The 24,436-nt window shown below is 50.9% G+C and overlaps 10 protein-coding genes across 10 annotated transcripts; 4 read left to right on the top strand and 6 right to left on the bottom strand.

Annotated features, from left to right (window-relative positions):
* The first annotated feature begins 244 nt into the window (after positions 1–244).
* BDW43DRAFT_274973 (isopenicillin N synthase family dioxygenase) lies at positions 245–1,459 on the top strand. Its single transcript, XM_032041799.1, has 3 exons — positions 245–477; positions 539–682; positions 762–1,459. Exons 1-3 carry the CDS (start codon positions 316–318, stop codon positions 1,413–1,415), a joined length of 960 nt encoding a protein of 319 aa, XP_031900577.1. The 5' UTR covers positions 245–315; the 3' UTR covers positions 1,416–1,459.
* A 735-nt stretch (positions 1,460–2,194) lies between these two features.
* BDW43DRAFT_310750 (ankyrin repeat-containing domain protein) lies at positions 2,195–3,383 on the top strand (the record flags this gene model as incomplete). Its single annotated transcript, XM_032047023.1, has 2 exons — positions 2,195–2,303; positions 2,377–3,383. 2 exons carry the CDS (start codon positions 2,195–2,197, stop codon positions 3,381–3,383), a joined length of 1,116 nt encoding a protein of 371 aa, XP_031900576.1.
* Positions 3,384–3,585: 202 nt separating this feature from the next.
* BDW43DRAFT_319471 (cytochrome P450) lies at positions 3,586–5,370 on the bottom strand (the record flags this gene model as incomplete). Its single annotated transcript, XM_032048923.1, has 3 exons — positions 3,586–4,932; positions 5,031–5,093; positions 5,161–5,370. 3 exons carry the CDS (start codon positions 5,368–5,370, stop codon positions 3,586–3,588), a joined length of 1,620 nt encoding a protein of 539 aa, XP_031900575.1.
* Positions 5,371–5,869: 499 nt separating this feature from the next.
* On the bottom strand, positions 5,870–7,021 carry BDW43DRAFT_319470 (zinc-binding alcohol dehydrogenase family protein; the record flags this gene model as incomplete). Its single annotated transcript, XM_032048922.1, has 2 exons — positions 5,870–6,395; positions 6,474–7,021. 2 exons carry the CDS (start codon positions 7,019–7,021, stop codon positions 5,870–5,872), a joined length of 1,074 nt encoding a protein of 357 aa, XP_031900574.1.
* A 219-nt stretch (positions 7,022–7,240) lies between these two features.
* BDW43DRAFT_77391 (glycosyltransferase family 1 protein) lies at positions 7,241–9,074 on the top strand. The gene is made up of 3 exons (XM_032050499.1): positions 7,241–7,772; positions 7,840–7,972; positions 8,045–9,074. Exons 1-3 carry the CDS (start codon positions 7,391–7,393, stop codon positions 9,000–9,002), a joined length of 1,473 nt encoding a protein of 490 aa, XP_031900573.1. The 5' UTR covers positions 7,241–7,390; the 3' UTR covers positions 9,003–9,074.
* A 593-nt stretch (positions 9,075–9,667) lies between these two features.
* On the bottom strand, positions 9,668–12,224 carry BDW43DRAFT_319468 (putative choline transport protein; the record flags this gene model as incomplete). Its single annotated transcript, XM_032048921.1, has 5 exons — positions 10,897–12,224; positions 10,490–10,829; positions 10,145–10,419; positions 9,843–10,076; positions 9,668–9,768 (listed from the first exon to the last, which is right to left on the bottom strand). The coding sequence occupies exons 1-5, from the start codon at positions 11,669–11,671 to the stop codon at positions 9,668–9,670; spliced, it is 1,725 nt and encodes a 574-aa protein (XP_031900572.1). The 5' UTR covers positions 11,672–12,224.
* A 122-nt stretch (positions 12,225–12,346) lies between these two features.
* Positions 12,347–14,271, bottom strand: BDW43DRAFT_299995 (MDR family MFS transporter; the record flags this gene model as incomplete). The annotated part of the gene is made up of 6 exons (XM_032044827.1): positions 12,347–12,538; positions 12,608–12,750; positions 12,807–13,128; positions 13,175–13,698; positions 13,758–14,069; positions 14,124–14,271. The coding sequence occupies 6 exons, from the start codon at positions 14,269–14,271 to the stop codon at positions 12,347–12,349; spliced, it is 1,641 nt and encodes a 546-aa protein (XP_031900571.1).
* Positions 14,272–14,409: 138 nt separating this feature from the next.
* On the bottom strand, positions 14,410–18,199 carry BDW43DRAFT_77322 (uncharacterized protein). Its single transcript, XM_032050498.1, has 6 exons — positions 17,666–18,199; positions 17,032–17,612; positions 16,938–16,972; positions 16,848–16,884; positions 14,587–16,798; positions 14,410–14,524 (listed from the first exon to the last, which is right to left on the bottom strand). Exons 1-5 carry the CDS (start codon positions 18,100–18,102, stop codon positions 14,610–14,612), a joined length of 3,279 nt encoding a protein of 1,092 aa, XP_031900570.1. The 5' UTR covers positions 18,103–18,199; the 3' UTR covers positions 14,410–14,524; positions 14,587–14,609.
* Positions 18,200–19,155: 956 nt separating this feature from the next.
* BDW43DRAFT_77297 (alpha-L-arabinofuranosidase A) lies at positions 19,156–21,834 on the bottom strand. The gene is made up of 8 exons (XM_032050497.1): positions 21,525–21,834; positions 21,011–21,466; positions 20,848–20,964; positions 20,609–20,798; positions 20,140–20,559; positions 19,938–20,092; positions 19,778–19,885; positions 19,156–19,727 (listed from the first exon to the last, which is right to left on the bottom strand). The coding sequence occupies exons 1-8, from the start codon at positions 21,642–21,644 to the stop codon at positions 19,380–19,382; spliced, it is 1,914 nt and encodes a 637-aa protein (XP_031900569.1). The 5' UTR covers positions 21,645–21,834; the 3' UTR covers positions 19,156–19,379.
* Positions 21,835–23,037: 1,203 nt separating this feature from the next.
* On the top strand, positions 23,038–24,436 carry BDW43DRAFT_274949 (uncharacterized protein). Its single transcript, XM_032041798.1, has 3 exons — positions 23,038–24,002; positions 24,145–24,204; positions 24,362–24,436. The coding sequence occupies exons 1-2, from the start codon at positions 23,560–23,562 to the stop codon at positions 24,146–24,148; spliced, it is 447 nt and encodes a 148-aa protein (XP_031900568.1). The 5' UTR covers positions 23,038–23,559; the 3' UTR covers positions 24,149–24,204; positions 24,362–24,436.

Genomic DNA, 24,436 nt, shown 5'->3' with positions numbered 1-24,436 from the left:
GCACACTAACTAAAGCACTATTGATGGAGAATCTGACAGCCCCAGTTTGCCCAGAACGGTACTTTGCACAAAGAAAACATAAGCACCAGGCTGATCGGCTAGCCCGTAAGGGATTGACAAGCGCCCAGCGTCCCACCAACCATCCGAACACGCTAATGCCCGTCAGCATGCCTCTTTTGGAATACTGCTCGGTGGAAGATCATGTCTGATGGTGTCCAATGTCCAATTATGTCCGATCAAGATGATGTTGTATAACTCCCATCCTGTGGCTTCACTAGTTTCCCATCGATGTAACTCTGTCCATCCCTCAACGCCATGGAGGTTGAACGACTCGACTACACAGATTTTCTCAATGAAGCGCCTGGCCGACAGGAGGCCTTCGTCCAGCATCTCTACGCTGCACTCTCGCGTGTAGGGTTCGCGAAAATAACTAACCATCCCATCCCAGAGTCCGTTATCTTGCAATTATTCGCATGGGTAGGTACATACGCAAACTCCCAGCTAGTGATTTGTATTTATTCAGTGGCTCACCAAACAGACCAAGGGTTTTTTCACGCTGCCGCTCGAGCACAAACGAAAGGCTGCTCACCCCCCACAGCCTAACCCCCACCGTGGGTGGAGCTGCATTGGTCAAGAGAAGTTATCGGTCATCGCCCAGGGAAAAGCTGTTTTGGATCTCAAGGTATATTGACTCGTGTTTGTGCGTTCGTAGGAGGCTGGGGTTAATCAGATCAGCTCTGACACCGATGGGGGCGATACAGGAGTCTTTCGACATGGGGCCAGGTGATGATGAACTGTATCCCAACATTTGGACCGACGAGGGCGATCTCCCGGGATTTCGTGCCTTCATGGAGGACTTCTACGGACGATGCCAATCCTTGCACCTGCAGCTGCTGTCAGCTATTGCGCGGTCGATGCAGTTACCGGATTCGTACTTTGCTCCGTTATGCAGCCAGAATAGCAGCGAGTTGCGCTTAAACCACTATCCGGCTGTGTCGCGGCACGATCTCACGACCGGAACTATGCGCATTTCGAGCCATACTGATTTCGGGACCATCACTTTGCTCTTCCAGGACTCCGTTGGGGGTCTGGAGGTCGAGGACCAGACGCGACCGGGCCATTACATGCCCGTCGCGGCGGACGACTGCACCGATATAATCGTAAACGTGGGAGACTGTCTGCAGCGCTGGACCAACGACCGGCTGCGCTCGGCCAATCATCGAGTAACCCTACCACGAGGACTGACCCACGGCATGGTGGATGATAGATACTCCATTGCCTACTTTGGCAAACCGAGTCGCGATGTTTCAGTGCGCACTCTGTCAGCCCTACTGCGCGCAAATGAGGAAGCCAAGTACCGAGAGGAGATGACAGCCTGGCAATACAACCAATCCCGTCTCTTGCAGACATACTAGGGCAATTTAGGATGGCTGACGATTGGAGAGGGTGGAGACTAGGGATGAGAAAGCAACATAGAATGGTAAGCGGGCCAGGGGGGGGGGGGCCAACGAACACATCCCAATGTACCTTGTGGTTGGATCTATCGAACACGTTAGCTTCGTGGTTAAGCCTAGCCCCACTTTGTCTTGTCTTATGGGGGCCATTCGAGAGAAATTGGAGTCAAGATGTAGTAGTATTCACTCTGCAGCCCACCATAAGCACATCTTCATTGGTCCAGTGCGCTTTCGAACTAACCATCTTGTCTTGCTATACTTCTCTCGTCAGACCAGAAACTCTTCGTCCCCCTGCTACCACGCGAGATGATTTCAGCCTAATTCCTACATGAGTGATACCAAAATTCACCCTCACACGCTCTATATTCATACTTTGTAAGGCCACCCTTGTTACTGTGACGTTCAATCATGCAGGTTAAATCCGCCTATGTAGTCTGGACACTAGATGCTATTGTTAGCTGCATTATCCCCCTGTTAGAATGATACTTAGTCATTCATTGGTAGTATTTCTCGTGTCCATGGTCAGGGCGACTGATGCAATTATAATTCCTCTCGCCCAGGATTCATTTGGAACCCCCAACGCTCCGAACCTAGTCATCAGCCATTATCAAGATTGCCACACTGTCCTTTCTACTCTGAGACTTAATATTGCCAAGCCATACTTATAGCAAGTCACGCCCGACGAGTTCGTAAACCTCCCCCCCCCCCCCCCCCCGCGTAGCTTAATCGGTGCCCCGGCCATGACCACTCCCGTCAAGGAAACCTCTCCCGGCCCCGATGAGTGGCACCATCTGGAGGATTTGAATCAGAGGCGACGGGTCCAGAACCGCCTATCACAGCGGAATCGGCGTAAGTGTACCATCTAACTATCTAGATAGTTGCCGTTAGATTAGCCGCATCACCGACTGAACCGCAGTCTAAGGAACCAACCTGCGCAACCAGGTAGCCCAGGGCCAAAAGCAAGAAACGGCCAAGCACTCCGAGACCAAGCAGAACCGACAGCTCTTCTGGGTGCCACCTAATTCCTCTACCGCAAAGGGGAAATTGGTGACGACAAAAGGTAACAAGCTCGAGTCGCCTCGCCCCCCAGATCCAGTGACGCCCCCTGGTCGTTGGCCGGAGATCTGGCACGCTTCGCTGCACGAGAAACCGTCGGGTGGTGCATTACACGGTGACCTGGGAGATGACATGGATTCTTGCTGGATCAACACGCTTATCCGCTCGCCCGTCCTGCCTATTGACGACGATATGCTGAGCTGCACGCCCCCGATACCTACATTCGACACGACCATGACGTTGGATGCCGCACCAGTACCGACGGCAATGCCGGAGAGGGATGGTGGGCTATCCGAGGGGAACACAACGCATATTCAAGTTCCCTCGGCGAACGGAGTCGAGTTAGGTCGCACGGAAGGCTGCAAGGCACCACAAGATATGCACTTCACAGTGCAACCACAACAGCCAATGACCAGTATTCACACGGACAAGGACCGCAGGGATCACTTCTTCGGATATGCAGCACTCCACGTGGCTGCCAGTCGGGGCCATCTTGCTGTTGTGCAGCTGCTCACGGAGCGGGGAATCCCGGTCGATCAGTTGAGCAGTGAGAACGAGACAGCCCTGCATCTGGCAGCGGAGCAGGGCCATTGTGCTGTCGCACATTACCTGCTGGAGCGTGGGGCTGACCCACACCGTGGCAACCAGTATGGCGAAACGGCCCTGCACGTCGCCGCGGGTCATGGACATTGCGATATTGTCCGCCTGCTTTTCAGCTATCTACCGGATTTGAATATTGTGGATCGCAATGGCCACACGGCGCTCCTTCGGGCAGTAGCGGAGGGACATGTCGATGTCGTGCGGGTGTTGCTGGAGCGTGGCATGGACGCTGGAATGAAGGTAGGGTGGCCGTTGGATGAAAAAAGCATTTGATTGATCTAGACAGAGACCGTGGAGGGACATGAAGAACAGTGGAATTCCTGTGTGTTTCCTACTTTCTTGTTCGATACAGAGCAGTACTTTTTATGTACATAGGGTTTGGGTCCCGGTGTTATTGATTACATTTGGTCAAGCTGTGATATCTGATTGTATAAAATTGCCAGCCATCTCGTGACCAACGCCTACTCTCCTACGACTACCAGCCCTCCAGCACCTGTGCCCGCACATACAGCCCTTCTAGGGGCTTCCCTGAAAAATTGCCGTTCGACGTCCTCATATTCTCCTCGTCCCGAAAGCGCTCGTCCGAAAGGTCCAAGTCAAAGCGTCCTACCCACGCCGATACCACGCATGCCATCTCAGCGCGGGCAAATTCGGACGCCACGCAGCTGCGAGGGCCGTGCATGAAAGACAGATAGCCGTACTTGCTCGATACCCCACCACTTGGGTTAAACTCACGGTCGTTCTTCAGCCACCGCGACGGGCTAAACCGTTTCGCATCGGGCCCCCAATACCTCTCCTCGCGGTTGATGGCCTTGATGGGGACCACGATGCGCGTGCCCCGGGGCACGTACTGGCCATCCAGCTCCGTATCGACCAGTGACTCACGCATGGTCATGGGGATGGGCGGATACCACCGCAGCACCTCCTCCAGAAAGGCGCGCATCAGCGGCATACGCTCGACATCGGCGCTGGACGCAGACTCCTGCACGCGGTCGGGGGAGGGCAGCGTGGCACGCACCTCCTCGCGTAGCCGGGCCTGCCAGTCCCGGTGCAAGCAGAGCATATAGATAGCCCAGGTGATGCCCACCGAGATGGTCTCATGGCCTGCTCCCAGGATGGTCGTCATTTGGTTGATGACCTCCTCCTCGTCGACGCCGGCAATATCCTCGTATCGCAGGCACACGCTCAGGATATCCTTGCCGCCTAGATGGTGGCCTGCCAGCTGGTCCTTCTTCTCCCTCAGTAGGCCCCGACACACCCCGCGTATCGTGTCGTAGGCGTCTCCCTGATGCCGATTAGACCGCAGCGGTAGGGCCTCCACCAGTCGTGCGGGCAGGAAATTCTTCAGCACGGCGATCACCACATGGCCCAAAGTCGGTTGCAACACAGTGTGGTACACCTTAGCCAGCGGCGCGTCGGCATCGTGAACCGAGCCAAAATCCTTGCCCATGGTCGACAGGGTGATGATATCCAGCGCCACGCGCGCTGCCCATTCACCAATCTCGAAAACGCCATTCCCGGCCCCCGTGGCGTGGATCTCGTCGCCCATCCGTTCTGTAACCTCGCGGCTCTTCCGCCAGAAGGTTGGGTAGAGGTCCCGAATATGCTTCGGGGCGAACGGCGGCAGGAAGAGCTTGCGCTGCTGCTTGTGCTCGTCGCGCTCGGTCAGGACAAGGCCCATGCCCAGCACGCGGCCGGCTAGCAGCTTGATCGCCATGGGCTTGATGAAGGTGTAGTTGTCACTGGCGATCTTGGCAAGCGCTGTGGGCGAGGACACTATGAGACGCTCGCCATTCAGGATGCCTCGACAATGGATGATACCCTTATTGGGGACATCTTTCATCCTGTTGTTTTTACTTTTCAACCCTTCATCCCGGGGGGGTGGGGTGGGTGTTCTGAGAACGGGAGAATCTCACTTACCACTTGAGCTCGGCCTCCCCGTTGCCCATCTTCATGATCTCTCCAAAGTGGCCATTGATCCAGCTACCTCCCTGTAGACATCTATGATCAGAGAATCTTCCGGGTATCAGTAGGAAGAGAAAACGCTCACCGGAGGCTTGGGCAGGTGCTTGAACGGAGAGAAGCAGAGTGGCTTCAGAAACACCTTCCACAAAGCATAGAGTAGAAGCTGGCCAGAAGAGAGGACAAGGAAGGTGGTCAGAAGACGGAATCGCACCACGGGGAGTCGTTCATCGAAATGGTACACTAGAGTGCCTGTGGCAGTCAGTGTGCCCAGCAGCGTTAGCACTGGGACTAACATTCTCGAAGGTACTCAAACCAGAAGTAAAAAGAAAACAAAATGAATAAACAAAAACAAATTAAAAAAATGATAATGAAAATAGAAAGGGCAGAAATAAGTCCATTTCAGTATAGTTTAATCTAGCTGTGTATTTGTGCGTGCAACGAGCTATGATTCCTCTCTCATCTACAACCTCAACGGGCAACTCGTGGCTAGCCCTACATTTCCACATTAGGAACATCATCAGCCTCTCGGGACGACTACCTTTCTAGGGGATATTTAGAAAGCTTACAGAAGGATAAGCTGAAAGAGGAATAAGCACAGCCAAAATCCAGCAGTCTGACAACCTGCAGGTGGCCCACCTTGTCGGTATTGAGTCCGGACTATCGGGCTGACTGGAGATCTGACATTGACCCGTTTTGGCATAGTTGCTTTTTAGTAACTTTTGCTTCGCTACCGTTTCTGAATATTTGCCTTTGCAGATCGAAAAACAAGCCCTTACTCATCCACTCTAGACTACCTAATTAAAGCAATACACTAATTTCTGACCGCTGATCTCTCCCTTGCGCAACATCTCCACTCCGTCCAGCACCGCCGCCAAGCCCCCGTCCTTCACCCGGATGGGGTGCGACCGAAGGCGACCCTCGTCTAGCAACTTCTGCACCGCAGAGTAGGCGGGCTTAGCCAGGGCCCGGATCTCAGGGTCCGGCTCGCGATGGTAGGGCTCCGGCCAGGCAGAACCCTCGCCGGTGATGAGCGTGGCCAGGATCCAACCCGGCTTGATGACCTTGCGAGTGGCCAAATGCTCGGGGTAGGGATTGAGCGCGATGTATTGCCCTCCCGCACGGCCAATCGCACTGTAGCAGATCTTGATGGTCGAGTCCTCGGTGATGCAGTCTACTGCGTACTTTAGGTTGTTGCGCGTCGCCTCGCGGATGTCCTGGGCGCAGGTGGGCGAGTTGTAATCGAACACTTCATCTGCGCCATACGAACGCACCAGATCAAAGTTCTTGGGAGAGCAGGTGGTAAGTGTTCGGACACCGCAACTACTTCTGTGTCAACTGGGATGGCCTTGCGCAATGTCACTCTGGAGAGGAGGTGGGTTTGGGGTTGGTCAGACATACATCTTCAGCACCTGGAGCAGCATGGTCCCGGTCGCAGTACTGCCTCCATAGACGAGGACAGGAAACGGTTTCTCTGCCGGTTCCTGGAGGGACGCGGGGATTTGCATCGTCCAGAACAGCGACATGCACGCCGATACCAGCGCGGTCCCGAGCGACGCAGCCTCTGCGAACGTCATGGCAGGTGGGATGCGTAGCGTGAGATCGGCCGGCAGCATCACGTACTCTGCAAAGGCTCCCCCTAGCGGTTTCTCTCGGTTCATGCCGCGAGCGCTCCCGCAGACGCGGTCCCCAATCGCCAGGCCATTGCCAACCTTAGGCCCAACGGCTACGATCACACCTGCGCAGTCGAAGCCGAAGATGGCGCCCGGCGTGATGAAATCGCCCACTAGCTTGGTGTCGACGGGGTTGAGAGCGACAGCCGCGGTCTTCATGATGATCTCATCGTCGGCCAAGGGGGTAACAGGCACGTCATGAGAGAGCTGGAACTCGCCTTGGGGACCAGCAATGATTGCGGTCTGGGTGGACGGAAGCATATGTTGGATCCCCATGTTTGTTTCGACTAGAAGTATCCGTCGTATCTCCTGTAACAACGATGGCTGTATAGAAAGAATAAACATCACCGGGAATTAGCACGCATCTGCAGTTAAAGAGCCTCCAACATTGTTGCCAACACAGGGACTCTCATGGTGCTAAATCGGAGTGCTATCCTAAATAGGAAATGGAATCTGACAACTAAGCCTGGAGGCGGAATTCAGCGAACCGGATCAGGAATGTTGGTTCATCGATAATCTTCCAGACTCCACATTCTTACGGGGCCGCGATATACTAGTAACTGACGTTTGCCAGGCAGTCGGATTCGATCATCAGGAGACATCACGCTGTAGGTGTAGATACAGCATCTCCCCTCCTCACCTACCATGCCGGGCCAAAAACCAGTTGTTCTCTTCCTCACCAACAGTGAATTTGGGCAGTCATCGGTGGTTCTAGCTGTTGCGCAGGAGCTAGTCCGTCAGTCTGCCTGTGAGGTGCATGTTGCCTCGTTCTCAGCTCTCAAACAACAGGTCGAAGCTCTTAATGTCGCCTTCCATGCCCTCCCCGGACGGTCAATGAAGGAAGCGCTCTGCGACAGCGGCCTTCCCTTCCTCCCTAAGCACGCGCCCGGCACTCGTGGTGCCGTTGAATCCTATCGCAAGGGCCTGCAGCATGTGGTTGCCCCGTGGGAACCGGCTGGCTACGAGCCCATCTACCGGGCCTGCCTGGACCTCCTTGATAAGCTCAACCCAGACTTGGTTGCTGTGGGTACGTCATCCAACGTTGGCTGTCACCATATCTCCATAGCAGCTGCTAACTTGGTTCTCGTACATAGATCCCCTGTTTGGTCCTGGCCAAGACGCCTGCAATGTCCGACAGTGTCGGTATTTGGTCCTGAGCCCAGCCTCGTTCAAAGACCATCTGGTCCAAGTCCAACCCCATCTCAGGGTTCTATGGAAGTACCCAGTGTGCGCTCCCACTACCTCTTCCCTCTTCTCTTTCATAGCATCCGAACGCTGATACCTGATAATCGGCGACAGAATATCCTCAGGGCTGCCCTACCCTCTGCCCCTATTCCTCATCATCATCAACTTCTACCTGATATTCAAGCTGGTCTTGCATACTTTTCTCTCCAAGAGGGTCCAAACATTGACCAAGTGGCGCAACCACATCGGCATCCCAGGCGATCTAACCACAATATACGCCAATTTCAATGAAAGAGTCCCTTGGCTGCTGCCGTCAATCCCACAAAGCGACTTCCCCCTCAAGATTCCCACCAACGTCACTGGCTGTGGACCCATAATTCCGCCATTCGAATCAGTGGCCCACAATCCCACCGCATCCTGGCTGGCCCAGCGTCCAACGATCCTCTTTAACCTAGGCTCGCACATGAAATACAAACTGACTGACGCGCAGCAGGTTGTGACTGCCCTCTCAATGGTGCTACACACATACCCCGATGTGCAGATTCTGTGGAAATGTGAACTATCACATGATGACCCCAGCAGCAAGGAACCAGGATCTTCTGATTCTTCGGCCATCCAGGACTTGATTCCGGCGGAACTGACCGATCGCATTCGGGTCACGTCATGGATCACGCCGTCTCCCATGTCTATCCTCGCTCATGACAGCACTATCATGTATGTCCACCATGGAGGATCGAACTCGTTCCATGAGGCGCTAGCTGCCGGCGTCGCGCAAGTGGTGTGTCCGGTGTGGCTGGATACGTACGATGTCGCTGCCCGGGTCGAGTTCCTTCGTGTTGGCTTGAGGGGGAATGGCAAGGCGGCGCCGCATCTCGAGGGCTCTGAGTTAGGCGCAGCCATCTGTCGGACGGCGCATAGACTCAGAAGCGGAGATATGGGTACTCGGACCCGAGAGTTGCAGGCCCACATTCTGGCGCAGGAGGAGGGCGTTAGTGGGACGGGCCCGGTGGACGTGTATGGTGTTGGGCGTCGCAAAGCCGCCAAGGTCATATTGGACATGATCACGGCGTGACATATTAGTATACTTCCTTATTTTTGGTAGCAGCACTGACGTGTGAAGTGTCATCCGGGAGCGGTGGTTGACATTAGCCCATTTCCTATACTCAGAATAGATATGCAGTGACTCTTTAACCGAAATATTGTAACCTCGACGGCTTCCTAGCGAAGCGAAAGCCCACCGGGAACACGGCGAACCTGGGCTAAAGACATTGGAGAGTCAATCTTCTATGTCCAGTATGCCTATGTGTGGGGCCTTAACCCTATGGTTTCATCGGAGACTTCCTTACCCTAAATCGCTATTGCAAGCGAATTTGTTGCCATATAAACAAACATAGTGCATAGGAATGATATTCTGTGATATTGTAGTTATGAATCTCAGTGTTGATTCTATCGTTGAGTAATTGCTCCATAGCTTCTTCTGCAGCTCTGAACCTGGTTACTGAGGTACATAGCAACCCAACCAAGGTCTTCAAGGTACCTAAACGGCTAAATCTTCTGTGGGTTGGTTCTTGTATGTAGGGAAGGACAGATCTATATGAGACTAAGGCCGAATACATTTCCGCAGGACAGCTCAGTCCGCGCTAAGATCCGCTCACTAGGTAAAAGGCCAGGATGTCAAGGGTTGTTTGGGAAAATCTACACGTATGTCATTCATGGTACACTACCTAGTACCAGCACCTATAATTCTAGTCTTGGTCCGTGATAATGCTTCCTCGCGTATGCGAACCAGTTCGCGATACCCAAAATAAGCATGGCGACCAGGACCACCGATGTATAGTCTATTATTACAATTAGCATGTCTCGCCCCAGTAAACTACATGAGATAGGGGCTAGAGAAGGACGGAGGACATACTCATATTCCCACTGGTAGCGGGCAACACGGTCGGGAACGAGAAGAAAACCGTCAACACAACCGCCCACACAATCGTCATTACATTAACGATATATCCGACCGAGTTGGGGAGCTTGAACGGCCTCGATGGGGGGAGGTAATCTGTCGATCGACGACGATAAAGGAGGAGTGCGGAGGGAACGGCGTAGGAAATTTGGGCGACGATGACTGTTGTGCTAATGAAGGCGTTAAATGCTGTTTCCCTCATGTTAGTATTATAGTATAGAGCTTTACGCCAGTGCATGGGAACAGGGTTGTTGTACCGTTCGAAGAAGCGACATAAACAATCCCTAATAGCAGAACGCACATTCCATCCACAAGGATTGCGTATACAGGAACCCCGAGAGATGGACTAACAGATGCTATTTTATTCGAGTAGAATAGTGCTTCGTCTCGGGCGAAGGACCATGTTAGTCGAGATGCGGTCTGGTGCACTGCGTTTAGGGCAACGAGGGAGACGACGAGAGTGCAGGCCATGAAGATTGTGGCGGCAGATGGGGAGTGGGTCGCCTTTTCCCAGATAAAGTAGATTGGGAATCTGGGTATCGTTGCATCTTGGTTAGACTGTTGGTCCGCTTTGACAGACTTGGGTAACGGGGGTCACATACCCTGTCGGTGATGATAGAGAGAGGGCGACGTCCTTGTAACTGTAGAGGATAGCAATAGCGAACGGGAATGCAGTGAGAAATCCCACGATAATCGTGACAACTATAGCTTTCGGGACGATCCGTTCCGGTTCAAGACATTCTTCCGCAAGATGGAGGGTTGCGTCGAGACCGGAAAGCATGAATTGGGGCGTCGAGAGACCGGTCAAGAACGAGATGCCATCTGGCCAGCCTCCTGAGCCGTTCACAAATTGTGTCCACACGTGTGAGGAGTCGATTTGCGTGGAGGAGCGAGCGGGGCAGGTAATTGTTATGGCGAGGAATGTGGATAATGAGAGGAGAACTGTGACCGTTAGTCTTCCGCCAATGTGTAGATGTATCTGAGAGGGGGGCAAGGTTGGGTTACATACAACCTAGATTGTAGACCCACAGGGTCTTATTGGTGAGGAATATGTTATAAACAACCATAAGAGCATTCATGGCTTGGTACACGAGGAAATAATGCCAGGTCTGCGGCTGATATTCCGGTTGCCAGCGTATAACGATGGCCATGAGCAGATTTGTAGAAGACACTGCGATGGACGCGCCCAGCGTAATCCAAGAGAATACGGCCGCAAGCCCACTAAAGTATGATAGACTGCGACTCCAGCGACTCGTGGCCAAGATTGAAGTGAAATGATATTGACCACCTGCAGTGGGATAGATACTCGCCAGCTCCGCGAGAGTCAACCCTGTAAAAAGCATAGCGACAGCAACGAGGATAATCCCATAGACCAGAGTCACAGCCCCGCCTGACTGGATGGCGATAGGAAAACTAGCAGCGATGGCAATCCAGCTGTTGGTGATATTGTAACCTACGGCGATGATGCTGAGGATGCTAAACTTTCGCCTCATTGGCGTACCGGGGAGGCCAGTTTCGGCGACTTGGCCATTGGATAGTTCGATAGAGGGAGTGGAGAGGTCATGATTGGATTTGAGGTCTTGTTTGCCCATACTGTTTCTGTGGTTTGGCAACGTTAAAAACGTGGGGGGAGTGATGAGAGAAGTGTAGATATATTCTATTCCATTTTTTATTTTTATTTTGGTATATTGAGTACAATAGGTCATGGGCTGTATACTATTGAGGGAGGTGGATGTCAGGTCACTTAGGGCTTCCAAGTATACATCCATTAGTAACGATATCATGGTTTATCAAGATAGGGTGTGGTGGTCGGAACGCTTATCGAATTCCGAGCTGTGGTTATCAGCATATTCTGACAGGCAGAATAGATGTTCACGATGCACAGACATCCCATTATAGCGGAATGAGGACGGAATTGATAGCGGATCGACGTTGAGGATGATAGGCAAAGAGTGAGGATATCTTTCCCTAATCCATCATTTCCCCGCATTTTCAGTCCCTAGATAAGGTTCTCTAGTGCTTCATGTTTATCGACCGCTGCTTCCTTCCAATGGTCCAGCTTCTATTGGGTCGTTTTACCTCCTCGGTAGTGGGAATCGGTCCGCATGGCGGAATGGGTGCGATGTTGATGTAAAAGGTCATTATCGCCAGTTCTGAGTTATGGTTCTGGGCGCCAATGACTTCAGATAAGGGTACGTTGCCAAGCGTCTATTGAACCGCTATCTCTATCACTGCCTAGATGGCTTCTTAATAAGGTCCTTGTGAACTCCTCATATATACTTCCGGCGTGGAACTAATTCCGACGCTTAGTTCCTACACTGTCGCTATCCCAACTCCACCCCCTAATAGTACTATATAGCTTACCTTCACCCTCCCTATCTCCGTTTTATCTTGAAAAACGGTATCGGTAACTGCCTATATATAGCTCAGACCTTGACGTAGGCCCCATTTGTGTAGCCTTATGCATCATTCGCACGACGCAGGCCTTTGCCTTTGGTAAAGAATGCGGCAATAGTAGCCACAAATCCAAAGCAAGCCGACGCAAGGAAGGACAACCGGATGCCTCTGTAGTATACCAGCCTGGCAGCCAGTTGGATCTCCGGGGGTAGGTTATGGATGGCCGACACAGAATGTCGGATATCGTCGATAATCTGGACGTCATATCGCACATGATCAGCTTTCGCTCAACGAGCAGTAACACGAAAAGAAAGGGATGTTACTTTCCATTTGTTTGGTACTCCACTCAAGGCCTCTGCGAGGCCTGAGCGCAGTGTGTTTTGTATAATCGTGGACGTAATAGCCACACCCCAGACGGTTCCTAGTGAGCGCACCAAGTAGACCGTCGAAGCTGACACGGCGTGATCTGGTGTTATTAGCTTAATCTGTAGCCGACATGATCAGGTACTGAGTTGTACCTACCGGCGTGATCAAATGCAGCCAGGAACGTAAACAGAATGCCAGGGTATACAATACCCTGACCTAGGCTCGCGGGAATGACATAAATAAAGTACTTCCAGCCTGCATCGTTGAACTGCAGTGACATCACTAGCAAGTTTCCAACGCACATCAGCAGGGCACCTACACGAACGAGGTGGGCCAGCTTGCCCCAACGGGACATGACGATGCCGGAGATAAGACCCCCGATGGGGGTCGCGAGCGATGGTATCGCCAGTCTTGCGCCAGCCGTCGCAGCGGAATCCAAGAGAATGACCTGGAACAGCAATGGAAGAGTAAAGAGAAACTGATTCCGTTAGTCTCCGTCTTAGTGAGGAGCAACACGACCTTACTGCATACGCCGCCATCCCGACACAGACATTTGAGATCTGGGTGGCAATCGGCAGGATTCCTCGCAGCAGACTTGGAGGAATCAGTGGAATAGCGGACGTCTTCGTTTCAATAAGCACAAAAGCACCCAGAAGGATGACACTCGCTACAAGTGAGACAGTCACCCATATATTGGACCAGGGCAGTTCGTTTCCACCCAGGCTCAAGCCTATCAGCTGGCTTGAGAGACCCAGGATAAGGACGCACGCGCCAGATAGATCAATACATTGCAAGATCGCTCGGAGGCCCTGTCCCGGTTCGATAAGCTCGGTCCTCCTGGGAAGATGAATAACAAGATGTCCTGTGATTAGTGCGAGCAGCCCGACAGGGGTTTGCATCAAGAAGCACCACCGCCATCCAATGGTGTCGACGATGGAACCGCCAAAGGATGCGCCACAGATGGAACCAAACCCATGCATGCCGTTCTGGAGGGCCTGATACATTCCGCGGCGCTGGAATGGAATAAGGTCCGAATTGACAATAGTAGCTGGGGGGGGGGATATTAGTTTTTCAATGTCAGTGCTAGGATGAAGAATGGTATCATACCCATCGTCATTAGCCCACCACCACCGATCCCTGTCAATGCTCTCATAAGATTTAGGAAAGCGATGTTCTTGGCCACACCGCAGCCAATGCAACCGATCATGAAGGTGATAGTTGCCGTGAAGAAGGAGGCACGTCGTCCGAAGATATCTGAGAACCGACCGTAAAGAGGTTGAAAGGCGGTGCTCGTGATAAGATATGACGTGGTGAGCCATGATGCCGTGTTGGCCGCATTAAATTCCGAGCTGATAACGGCATATGTTGAAGCTGTGATGGTGCCGTCAAAGCCTGAAAGAAACACATTGGACATGATGGCTGAAATAAATTGTCAGCGACATCCTGGTTCTTACTTCTCAGACCATTCCCTACCTATTTGAACCCAGAGAAAGCCTTTCGGTGGTTTCCAGGTCTCCTCTGGAGGTAAGAGCGGCTGTTCCTCGTGAAGCATAGCTGTCTCGATATCCGTTTCGTTTCTCGAAGTGTCAATCAAGTCAGATCGGCGAGTAGGTGAGGGCATGGCAGCTCTATAAATCGACCGAATGAACAGGTTTGCACCGTGCAACTGTTGCTATGGTTATGGAAAAAGAATGAAGGAAAGAAAGAAAACTAGCAGAAACGATGCGGGGGAAATGAACAATGTGTAAGGGCAGGAATTTATACAGATGTGATTGATTCTTGATGGCGTTTTGGATCCACTTGTTCTCGTCGGCTATTCCAGCGGAGTCCCGATCGGGTATTGTACCTGCGGATCAATAGCCCTAATGCTTCAACTGATAGCAGACAGAGTAATAATTAGAATAGGGATAAGCTATACAGTCTTATACATACATACATATGTTGGTCAATGTCTGAGCATCACGCATGTTGATCACCTCTGCGCCCACCCATTACTTGCTGGTAGATCTGCCACCGCCTCAATTTACGGCCATGTCTCAACGTCTCAGAGTGATTGGCAACCAAAACTTTGGATTGCAACTGTATACACTTATCCAACAGCTCGGTGGCTTCGGCATATCGGCCCATTTTCCTCCAGGTGTAGGCTAACTGGCCCATACCGTACGCAACATCTGGATGCTCCGGACCAAGTACCTCTTGGTAACTCTTCAAGATTTGTATTTGTAGCTTCTCAGCATCTTTGAGACGGCCTCGTTGGCAATAGATTGCAGCTAGGACACTTTTGAAATCCAGTGTGTCTGGATGCTCCGCTCCAAGGACCTTCTCGGCAATCTCCGTCGTTTGCACCTGTAGCCTCTCGGCCTTTCTCAGCAGACCGATGAGCATATATAGGTGTGCCAAGTTGTTGGTGCTGGTCAACGTAATTGGATGCTCCACGCCCAGTGTTTTCCTGTGACCCTTCATGATCTGCACTCTCAACCTTCTGGCCTGGTTCCATTTGCCTTTATTATAATATATACTTGCAAGTGAACCCTTACAAGTCAATGTTTCCGGATGCTCTTCACCAAGTACCTTTTGATAACCTTCCATGGCCTGCAGCTCCAATTTCTCTGCCTGAGCCCATCGCTCTTGCTCCAAGTATATTGTTATGAGGGTGAACATGCTATTCAGTGTGCATTGATGCTCAACACCTAGAAGTTTCTTCTGACTCTCTAATACTTGTACGGTCAGCTCTTCAGCTTTGCTCCATTGCCCTTGATTGAGATGTGCATGTGCTAGAGCTCCGATATTGCCTAGCGTTATAAAACTCTCGTTGCCAAACATAATTTTGTTATTATCTGCGACCGTTTTTAGCGCCTTTTCGGCCTCCTTGTATCTTCCGTCTCTCAGGGAACAGCGTCCAACGACGCTCAACAAATACACAGCTGCACCCGTTGGGATGTTCCATGCCAGTGAGTCTAGAAGATAGCGAGCATGTGGCAGTAATGGTCTCCACAGGATTCGATTCTCATTTCCCGGCCATGGGAACAGCTCGTTTAGGCGATTCAGAGTCTTGGTGGTCCACTCTTCCAGAGTTCCCTGCATTCGCAACCAATTACGGGTCGCGAGGTGTACAAGGCGATGAAGATCCAAGAGCTGGCCTTGTTCATGGCTTGTAATAAATGAGAAAGCCTTTAACGTTCCAATAGCATCAGCCGTCTTTGCTGCCGATTGTGTTGGCGGAAGAAGTACCTTGGGGATACTCTTTGAATCAACACAAGCCATAAGTGATAAGTATTCGGCCGCTAACGCGTCACAAGCTCTGATCTGCTCAAAGGAAATGAGCCAGGTGGTCGCGATAGGATTCTTTCCATCCTTGTATCTCCCCTCATCTTCGAAGTCCTGACTAAGGATGTCGACCATGCTCTCCTCCGTGCTATCATGGAGTACCATATATTCAGAAAGTGTCATCTGATTTCTATTGATAGATGCGGCCGCTTGAACAATTGCAAGTGGGAGGTATGTTAGCTTTCCAAGCAAATCAGTTGTCGCTCGTTCATCAGCTAACAGACTCTTGTCGACCAAAGACTTTCCGAGCAAGTTCTTCGCTAGTGTGCTATTCATCTCTTTAACTGTGACGATGTTTCTTCCAGCCAACTCTATAGCAGTTTTGTAGCTTCTGGTGGTGAAAAGAATAGACCCATACTTGCTCTTTGGTAGGTACTTGGCTTGCCCGCGAGAGCCTACTACGTTGTCAATTTTATCAGTCCAGAGGGATATGTCATCAGCATTATCAAACACCAAAAGCCATTTGCCAACCCTTTCTTGACTTAAGCGTTGTTGGACCAGGCTTGGTATATCTGACTTTTCTTTTTCAATGTTGGGAATTTGCAGCTGTTTCCCAATGTCCAAGTACGCTTCCAGCATGCTCTCGAAGTTTGTCACTGGTATCCAAAATATTGCACTACTCGGGTATCGTTCTCGAAAGTTATGGACATATTCAAGTGCGATCTGCGTTTTGCCAACGCCACCAAGCCCAACGATGGCCACCCGCTCGCAACGGTCTTCACCGTCAAGCATGTCATCGACCTTGGCAATCTCCGACGAGCGACTCACGAACAGTGGATTTCGTTGGAAAGGGACAAGCCAGGGTGCTTTGCTTTCTGGTACTGCAATAGATTTAGTATATACACACTCGTGGCCTTAGGGGAGACATACATATATGAGGCTGCACCGCACGTGGAACATGGTGTCTCTACAAGGTGTCAATACGATACTAACTGTCGAGGTTTGCTGGTCATTACGTACATTGAGGATCCGTGAGATATTGCACATCGCCATGCCTACCCCAGGATTAGTTGAGGGCTTGTTATGCTCTATGCGAAATCTTGGATGTACACACTCTCTTTGAGCTTTAAGTTCTGCACGCAATCTCGCACCTGAAACGCCTGAGCCTGATGGTCGAGATACCGATACGTTGCGGCTTCTATCTTCCCCTGCTCACGATACTCCTCCAATCCGACTTCTTGCAATCCTTGATCAACGTTGAAGCGGAAGTATCTCTTCTCATCGAAATGTTTGGCCCATCTCGCTATGGATTTCTTCTCCGTTCGGTCAGTCTCAGTGGCAATATCGACTAAGGTTTCGGAAAGAAATCTCAACGCCTTATCTTCGATCGCTGTTATTCCGGGATTTCCGGTTCCGATGGAGACGAAGCACTTCACAAGCGGCTTCAAATCACCAGTGCCAGAACACCATATGTCCGCCGCCTCCCCTTCCACCTCCTCCACTGGATTGTTGGACCCCAGGGCACCGTCGACGAACTTTCGAGTCCCGATATAAACAGGGTTGAAGAAAGTCGTAGCCGCTGATGTGGCAAGCGCGGCCTGGCAGATAGTGGCTGGAATGTCGACCTTGGTGGGTACGCTATAATCCCGAAGGCGCACGATATCTTTTGTCTCATATGAAGTGGTACAAACAAAGCTAAAATTATGAGAATTGATCATCTCCTCCCATTGATTGACTATAATACTCACACGCGACAGCCACGCTCGGCTCCGTCGTTGAAATTGTCCGTCTCCTTTGCTCCTTGGCTTGCCACAACTTCTTTAATGGCCTTTTCTAGTTTCGTTGCATCAAATCGCGACTTGATGTTTCCCGAGAGATTCACAGGCCAGCGTGATTTCTTCTCGAAAATGGTACGAATGAGTTTGACGTACGTTTCTATGCAGTCGTCGACACTCATTTCCAGGCGACCAAGCATAATCGCGATGAGCCCTCCTGTGCTCGTACCGCCGATCAGGTCGAATACCTCGCAGGGCTTGACAGGCCCCCGGTCTGGACGCTCCTGGCTCAGTCGATTCATGAGATGCTTCAAGATATAGAGGGTTGAGAGCCCTCGCACACCACCGCCATCAAGCGATAGCAGACAAAGTCCCGATTTGTCGAGAGTACTCGGTGCGCCAGTGGCCATTGCTTGTTCTATTGCTTAATTGCCGTTGTGATTGATTCATGAAGAAGACAGTCCCGGGACAGAAAAGAGATAGAGACTACAAATATCCTAACCGCCGTGGTGGAGATCGGTCGGAGGCGACGAGGCTGACAGCCTATATTAGCGCCCCCGCTCCAGGAGTCCATATGAGACGATCAATCGCGACGACATTAGTCGGGGTTGAAACCGCATCGCCATTGGCAGTGTCTCTTAGAGACAACCCCTGCTCAATAGTTAGCAATAATCGTAAGATCACATTAATTGGTGAACGTCACAGCCAGGCTAAGAGGTTTCACAGACACCGATGCGACGTAGGCCATCTCAGCAATTAACCCCAATCAATCCTTCTCAATTACCATCCCAGCATAGCACTAATAGTAGTATACTTTTCTCTCCTCGGCCTCGTTAATTTTCGATAACAGAGAAAAGACAGCGTGCGTCTTAAAAACAACATTGAAGTACTCTTCTCTTCACCTAGTGTAGAGATATACAAAGGGTTATGTGATAGTAGTGAAAAGCCAGTCTTCCAAGTTACAACTTGATCTAGGCACTGGGTTGCGTAACAAAGCCACCGATGGCTTTGTACGGGGTAAATGCGCGGGATGAAAATAAGCGCCGACGCTGTGATCCATACTTGGGTCTATCGGCACGGTCGAATCTCCACCCTGGCGCTCTCTTTTCTGTTCTCTTCTGTGAGGATCGTTCAAACAATTGAGAGTTTGCTAGACACACTCCTGAGCGTTTGCCCTCCAATCAAACGATTCGGATCGCTTGACCTAGCCACTTGACTATCGGGGAAAGGGACTTGTCGTGATGCACAATAGGCGGCACTAGATAGCAATTTATAGCCCTTCAACAAACAGGATCTCGTCATATCATCTTCGTTGATCGGAGAAGGACAGTTGAGGTGTCGTTCGCCTGGGAAGATTGTGTATGACAGAACTCTCAATGCCTTAAACGAGGGCGGAGAAATGTGGCCTTTCGAATCCAAGTTCACAGTAATCATTTCTTCCTACATACTAGTAGTTCAGTAATATAAAGTCCTTGAAGGAAGAGATATCGATAATATATACGATCGTATCCTCAATCATTAAGTTTATCTAGAGCGTACCGATAATATTAGATATGCGGCCGGCATATTCGACCCAACCTATTGGAAGAAGAAGTGGTGCAGACTTGATATCTCAAGACGGTTTCTATGTGATTTGTTCATGCTGTAGACCAACTAGCTAGCCCATGCTAACCAATACCTAGCAGGATTACTTCGTCTTCAAAACAGCCACGCTCAGGTTCGGCAAACTAAAGTCGAACACGCCGTTATCGCCTGCGGTCACAGTGGAAATTTTCTTGTCAACAATGTTGGCAGCCCCCACTTTATTCGCGCCCAATGCGTCCGCTGCGGTGAGTACGGTCAGCTGGGCGCTTGTGCCGGCTTTAACGCCGTCAAAGGTCAGAGAAACAGGAACATCAGCGGTACTGTTATAAACGGCCGCCTTGAAGATGTGAGAGTTACTGTTGCTGTCAAGGCCAGCGACATAGTAGAGTGGTCCGAAGCTGCTGTTGGAAGTTGTGGGGAGGGTGTTTGTGAAAGAGTTGTGGGAGAAGAGCTAGTCTAGTTAGTCGGTGGTATGATAAAACTAGGTGGAGAAATATATACCTCATAAAGATGCCAGCTCGTGGAACGGGCCGTTTCATCTGGGTTCGCATTGAAGGCGAGGAATGTTGGTGACCATTGGTAGTTGGCAAGGTTCATGAAGAATGGGGCCTGTACGTGTTAGCGAATGTTTAGTGTTTAAACTAACAGTGAGGGATCTCACATATGTTGTTCCAAGGACCTTATCGGCATTTCTTTCAGCGCCCAGGAGGAAGACAGCTTCTGCAACGCTGCCAATCCACCAAGGATACTGCGCGAAATGTGCGTCACCACCCCACACAATTTCTACTCCGTTGTACTGGATTGCGGCAATTTCACCTGTTCTTGTTAGTCGTTAGGCTTGAGGTTCCAAGCCAGAGGCTTACCCAGCAGAATCGGATGGTCGGGGCTGAATTGATCGAAATAGTTGAACTTCTTAACAAAGTTGTCCGGAGTATCGTACAAGTGATAATCACCGCCCGCATCACCAGGGAAATCAATCTCCACGGTCGAAGCCAGGACAGTAATATCAGGGTATTTCTCCTTGATGGAGTCGTAGAAAGCCTGGAAGCGATAGGATTTGTATGAAGGTAATCCTTCGTTCAAGTTATCTTCGTTGCCAACCTCGACGTACTTGACTGTCCACGGTTCTGGATGGCCTAGGGAAGCGCGGAGTGCACCATATTCCGTGTTCACAGAGCCAGTGAGGAACTCTAGCTCGTCTAGTGCATCTTGAATGTACGGACCTAGCTCAGACTCAGGGACCGCATCGCCATTCAATGCGAATCCGCCCCACACCCCAAGGACTACACACATGTTAGGCGACACGCCCTGGCTTGGGAGGAAACAGCTTACTAGGCTCAACTCCTAGATCATCACACCATTCCATGTATTCAACAAGACCTAGTCCAAGAGTTTCCTGGTAGGACCAGGTTGTCGCGCGACCAGGACGGTCCTTGAGCGGTCCAATGGTTTCATTCCATTTCCACCTGCCGGAAATGGTGTCGCCCTCAAGGTTATTACCGCCTGGGAATCGCAGAAATTTCTGATTTGTTAGCGTTGCCTTTCGAATCGACGTAGAAAGATTAAGTTACCGGCGCAAAGTCTGCCATCGCCTGCATCAGATCCTTCCGTAGCCCATTGGGACGGTCATTCCATGTAGGAGGGAACAAGGAAATAAGGTTGAAGTCGAGGGATCCGTCCACAGTGTCCTACGCAGTCAGCTACAGTCGAAAAATGATTTGAGCGTCCACTCACAGAAGCATCAAAGGTAACTGAGAACGTGTTCTCCGTGTTTGGGGCTGCCTTGCTGGGGGTCAGAGTAAAGTTATGTTGTGTCCAAGCGCCGCGAACACTTTGCGACACAATTTCCGTGCTGGCATATACTTCGCCGGTCTGGTTCGACTGCAGGGAAGCTGTAAAACTTCCATTGTACGCGCCCTTGACATAGAAGGAACCGGTGTACTTCTGCTGCCTCACATCGATTCCCCACCAACCTAGGTTACTAAGACCGGCTTTGCCTATCACTCCCTTCACGTTTACCGATGTGGGTAGAGCAGATGACAGGGGTTGACTTAGGTTTTGCAGGGAGAGTGTCGATCCATCTACCGGGATCCAAGCATCCAATGTGGAAGGGTACTTCTCGCCTCCCTGGAATGCTCGATTGCGGATCAGCTCCGCATAGAGACCCCCGTCACCACAGTAGTTAATTTCCTACGTTACCATCAGCTACTATATCCGGTACAAGTAATACCCTTGGCGGCGGACCTACCTCTTCCATGATACCATATTGTAGACCGCTAGTGGCATTACCACCAGATGATGCAACGGATATCTCAACCGCTGCACCGCAAGCTGCCAGGAGGGCAACAAAGAAACATTTGTGTAGCATCTTGAGTCCTCCCCCTCAATGGCAATCTGTACATGCACTCTGCCGAACTTATTCCTGCCCAGCCGTGGACCCCGGCAGGACAACCCAGACGATTTATATATGTTTTTTGGTCCCCGACTGCCATCGGAGGACACCCGACGATACAGCCTTTTCTCCCGACAATTGCGCACATGCTGAACAGAATAATCCTCGCCAAGTGAGAATATCCATCCTGCGGAGTGGGCCACGATGTGCCGGGAACTCCAAGTTGAGATCGAAAACTTCCGCTTCTGGTAAAAGTCCTTGAGGGGTATGCAGGGGGAAAATGAAGTCATGGCTTCATGCACAACAATGGGTTGACATTTAGCCGAGTTGCACGACGGCGTGTCGAGAAACAAAAATCATGGGGACTCGGGTTCTGTCCAGTACGTATGACCGAGTCTGCATGAAGATTCATCGGCACCATGACCCATCCATGAAATCACCCTTCGTTCTGATTGAATTGAAGACAAAGGGAGAAGAAATGCGGAGCTCCCCCGCATGATAGAACAAACTATTCCTGCGATCGTCCCTCTAGTGGCCAAAATTGGACGGAAGAACGCTGCACGGAGATTATTTCTCCGTTTCCAACCACCGAGTCTCAATGTCGCATTAATGTTGATGCCTGGCAGTTCTGCCGACATTTCTCCGGACTATAAATACCAGAGTTGCCTAACACCTCCGAATACCTTAATCTTGATGTTTTTCAGCATGTTCAAAATTCCCTAACGGCTTTGAAGCGTTGATAACCATAACGCGATGCCGATAAAGCAATGGGATCTCCACGCCTAAAATCCTTCAACTTAGAAACCCACCGCCCTTGACAGCCAAAGACAGTGAGATCAGGGGTCTGCCCGTGTCGAAAGCCCCATACACTCTTGCATTTCAAGAGTCCTGTATGGCCGATGAATAATGGAGATGTGGATAACTTAGATATTTCATTGCGAATCAACATGGTGATGGAAAGTCCACCATTCCCGTCATCCGAGAATTAGAGGCTCGCTGGACATGAATGTACATCAAGGTGAGATTAACTGCAGAAGAAAGAAGGCCAAGGTCAACGGGGGTAGCCAATCGGATGACATACCTTTCTTAGTTCCTCTCTCTTTGTTTTCGAAGCTCATAGGACTACATCCTTATGGTCTTGCCGCCTCTATCTCTCTCTACATTTATGCCATCCTACGAGAGGTCCCAATTGTGAAGGAGAAAAAAGAGAAACAATTCCAGACTATCTCCGTACTGCAGACGAACGCATTACACGCCACCGATTACGAAGACAATGGATCATAAAACAATGCTCACTTCGAGCACCAACGCAACAGGAAACGAAAGCGGTCAACAAGAAAAGAGAAGAGGGGGAAGGAAAAAAAAAAAAAAAAAAAAAAAAAAAAAAAAAAAAAAAAAAAAAAAAAAAAAAAAAAAAAAAAAAAAAAAAAAAAAGGGATAAAACAAAAAAAAAAACCAAAAAAATATAAAAGAAAAGTCATCGAAGTGAAAGCGCCATCCAGTTAAAGAAGATCTCTTCCCCATGCCTGCACCTCTTGTCCTAAAAACCATTATCCTTACTAGTAAACATGAATGATCAAAAATCGGTGCACGCCACGTTCGGAGGATAGAACGACAGGGTCAAAGGAAAGCGAGATAAGCGAAAAGGCCTGTACACAGAATGGCGGTAGTTCCGGCGCGTCCCGGGCGCCCTCGCCCCCAGCCGGTTATCCGCACGCGATGGGGAGGTATTATCATATCATCGAGGTCATATATCGGTCGTGAGGCTTAGCACATCTCGCAGCATTCGATACAGTCGATACAGCATTCGCAGCTCTCTTCGCAAAGGAAACAACAACAAAGGGTAGCCAGACTGGCGGAAACAGGGGAATTTAGCCATGCGCACGGAGATATGCGGAGACGGATAACTCACCAGGCTGTGAGGCAGCCGCGATCACTTTTCCCTCCGCGATTGTCCTGGCCTTGGTTTGGATTTTGTGGTGGCGGGTATGCCATGTTCTGCACAGTTGTCAGTCCGTCACCCCTCAGAACCGTACCCGAGTATCACGTACTGGTGGTGGTGGTTGAGCGTATCCTCCCTGGGGAGGCTGACCCTGATAAGCATAAGGTGGCTGCGGGGGCTGGGGAGGATGTCCGTAGCCGTTGCCGCCTGGGGGAGGCCCGTAGCCGCCTGGGGGAGGTCCGTAGCTATCGGGAGGTCCGTAGCCTCCGGGAGGATGTCCGCCGTAACTGTTTAGAGTACCGAGTTAGTATAACTGTCAGTGGCTCGGTCAAAGCATCTGTGAGGTATTCTCCGAACGGTCCGCTCGCTCGCTCGCTCGCTCGCTACACGGGCTAACGGACGGTTTAACATTGAATAAGTCCCTTAGACGGCCGCCTTAACCAACCGCGATGTCGTCTCCGACACTGTACATCGGAAACTCGGTCGCGAACGAAGAAGGGAAGAGAAAAGCGGAGAGAGCAATGGGCCACTTACGTAGGTTGAGGCGGAGGAGGGCCGCCGTATGGTTGTTGATAACTCATGGTGATTGAGAAACTGTTGGATGGCAGAGCGATTGTCGCACCGGTCAGCAATGGAACGATCGATCAATCCAACCTCAAGTGATGAAATCGGTTGAACGAAAAAAATTAAGATGATGGGGAAGAGGCTCTCGTGGGCACGGGGAGAGCCAATGAAAGGGGGGGAAACACACCTAAGAAATGCCAAGTAAGAACGGGTCGAACAGAGACAAGGAAACCAGCGAAGGGCCAAAAGAGAGGGGGGGGGG

This window comes from Aspergillus alliaceus (assembly GCF_009176365.1).
Source record: "Aspergillus alliaceus strain CBS 536.65 unplaced genomic scaffold BDW43scaffold_20, whole genome shotgun sequence".
Lineage (NCBI taxonomy): Eukaryota > Fungi > Ascomycota > Eurotiomycetes > Eurotiales > Aspergillaceae > Aspergillus > Aspergillus alliaceus.
Note: the sequence above shows the minus strand (reverse complement) of the source record. Positions and strands in the feature narration are given on the sequence as shown.

Excerpts from the sequence above, each read along its gene's own strand:
- BDW43DRAFT_274949 (XM_032041798.1), top strand. The coding sequence starts at position 23,560 with ATGCGGAGACGGATAACTCACCAGGCTGTGAGGCAGCCGCGATCACTT.
- BDW43DRAFT_77322 (XM_032050498.1), bottom strand. The coding sequence starts at position 18,102 with ATGGCCACTGGCGCACCGAGTACTCTCGACAAATCGGGACTTTGTCTG. Across the intron at positions 17,613-17,665 it reads GCCGAGCGTGGCTGTCGCGT|CTTTGTTTGTACCACTTCAT; the intron begins GTGAGTATTATA and ends TCATAATTTTAG. Across the intron at positions 16,973-17,031 it reads GAACTTAAAGCTCAAAGAGA|GCATGGCGATGTGCAATATC; the intron begins GTGTGTACATCC and ends ATCCTGGGGTAG.
- BDW43DRAFT_274973 (XM_032041799.1), top strand. The coding sequence starts at position 316 with ATGGAGGTTGAACGACTCGACTACACAGATTTTCTCAATGAAGCGCCT. Across the intron at positions 478-538 it reads TCTTGCAATTATTCGCATGG|ACCAAGGGTTTTTTCACGCT; the intron begins GTAGGTACATAC and ends CTCACCAAACAG. Across the intron at positions 683-761 it reads AAGCTGTTTTGGATCTCAAG|GAGTCTTTCGACATGGGGCC; the intron begins GTATATTGACTC and ends GGGGCGATACAG.
- BDW43DRAFT_77297 (XM_032050497.1), bottom strand. The coding sequence starts at position 21,644 with ATGCTACACAAATGTTTCTTTGTTGCCCTCCTGGCAGCTTGCGGTGCA. Across the intron at positions 20,965-21,010 it reads CAGTTACCTTTGATGCTTCT|GACACTGTGGACGGATCCCT; the intron begins GTGAGTGGACGC and ends CTGACTGCGTAG. Across the intron at positions 20,799-20,847 it reads CGATGGCAGACTTTGCGCCG|AAATTTCTGCGATTCCCAGG; the intron begins GTAACTTAATCT and ends CTAACAAATCAG.
- BDW43DRAFT_77391 (XM_032050499.1), top strand. The coding sequence starts at position 7,391 with ATGCCGGGCCAAAAACCAGTTGTTCTCTTCCTCACCAACAGTGAATTT. Across the intron at positions 7,773-7,839 it reads CCCAGACTTGGTTGCTGTGG|ATCCCCTGTTTGGTCCTGGC; the intron begins GTACGTCATCCA and ends TCTCGTACATAG. Across the intron at positions 7,973-8,044 it reads GTTCTATGGAAGTACCCAGT|AATATCCTCAGGGCTGCCCT; the intron begins GTGCGCTCCCAC and ends AATCGGCGACAG.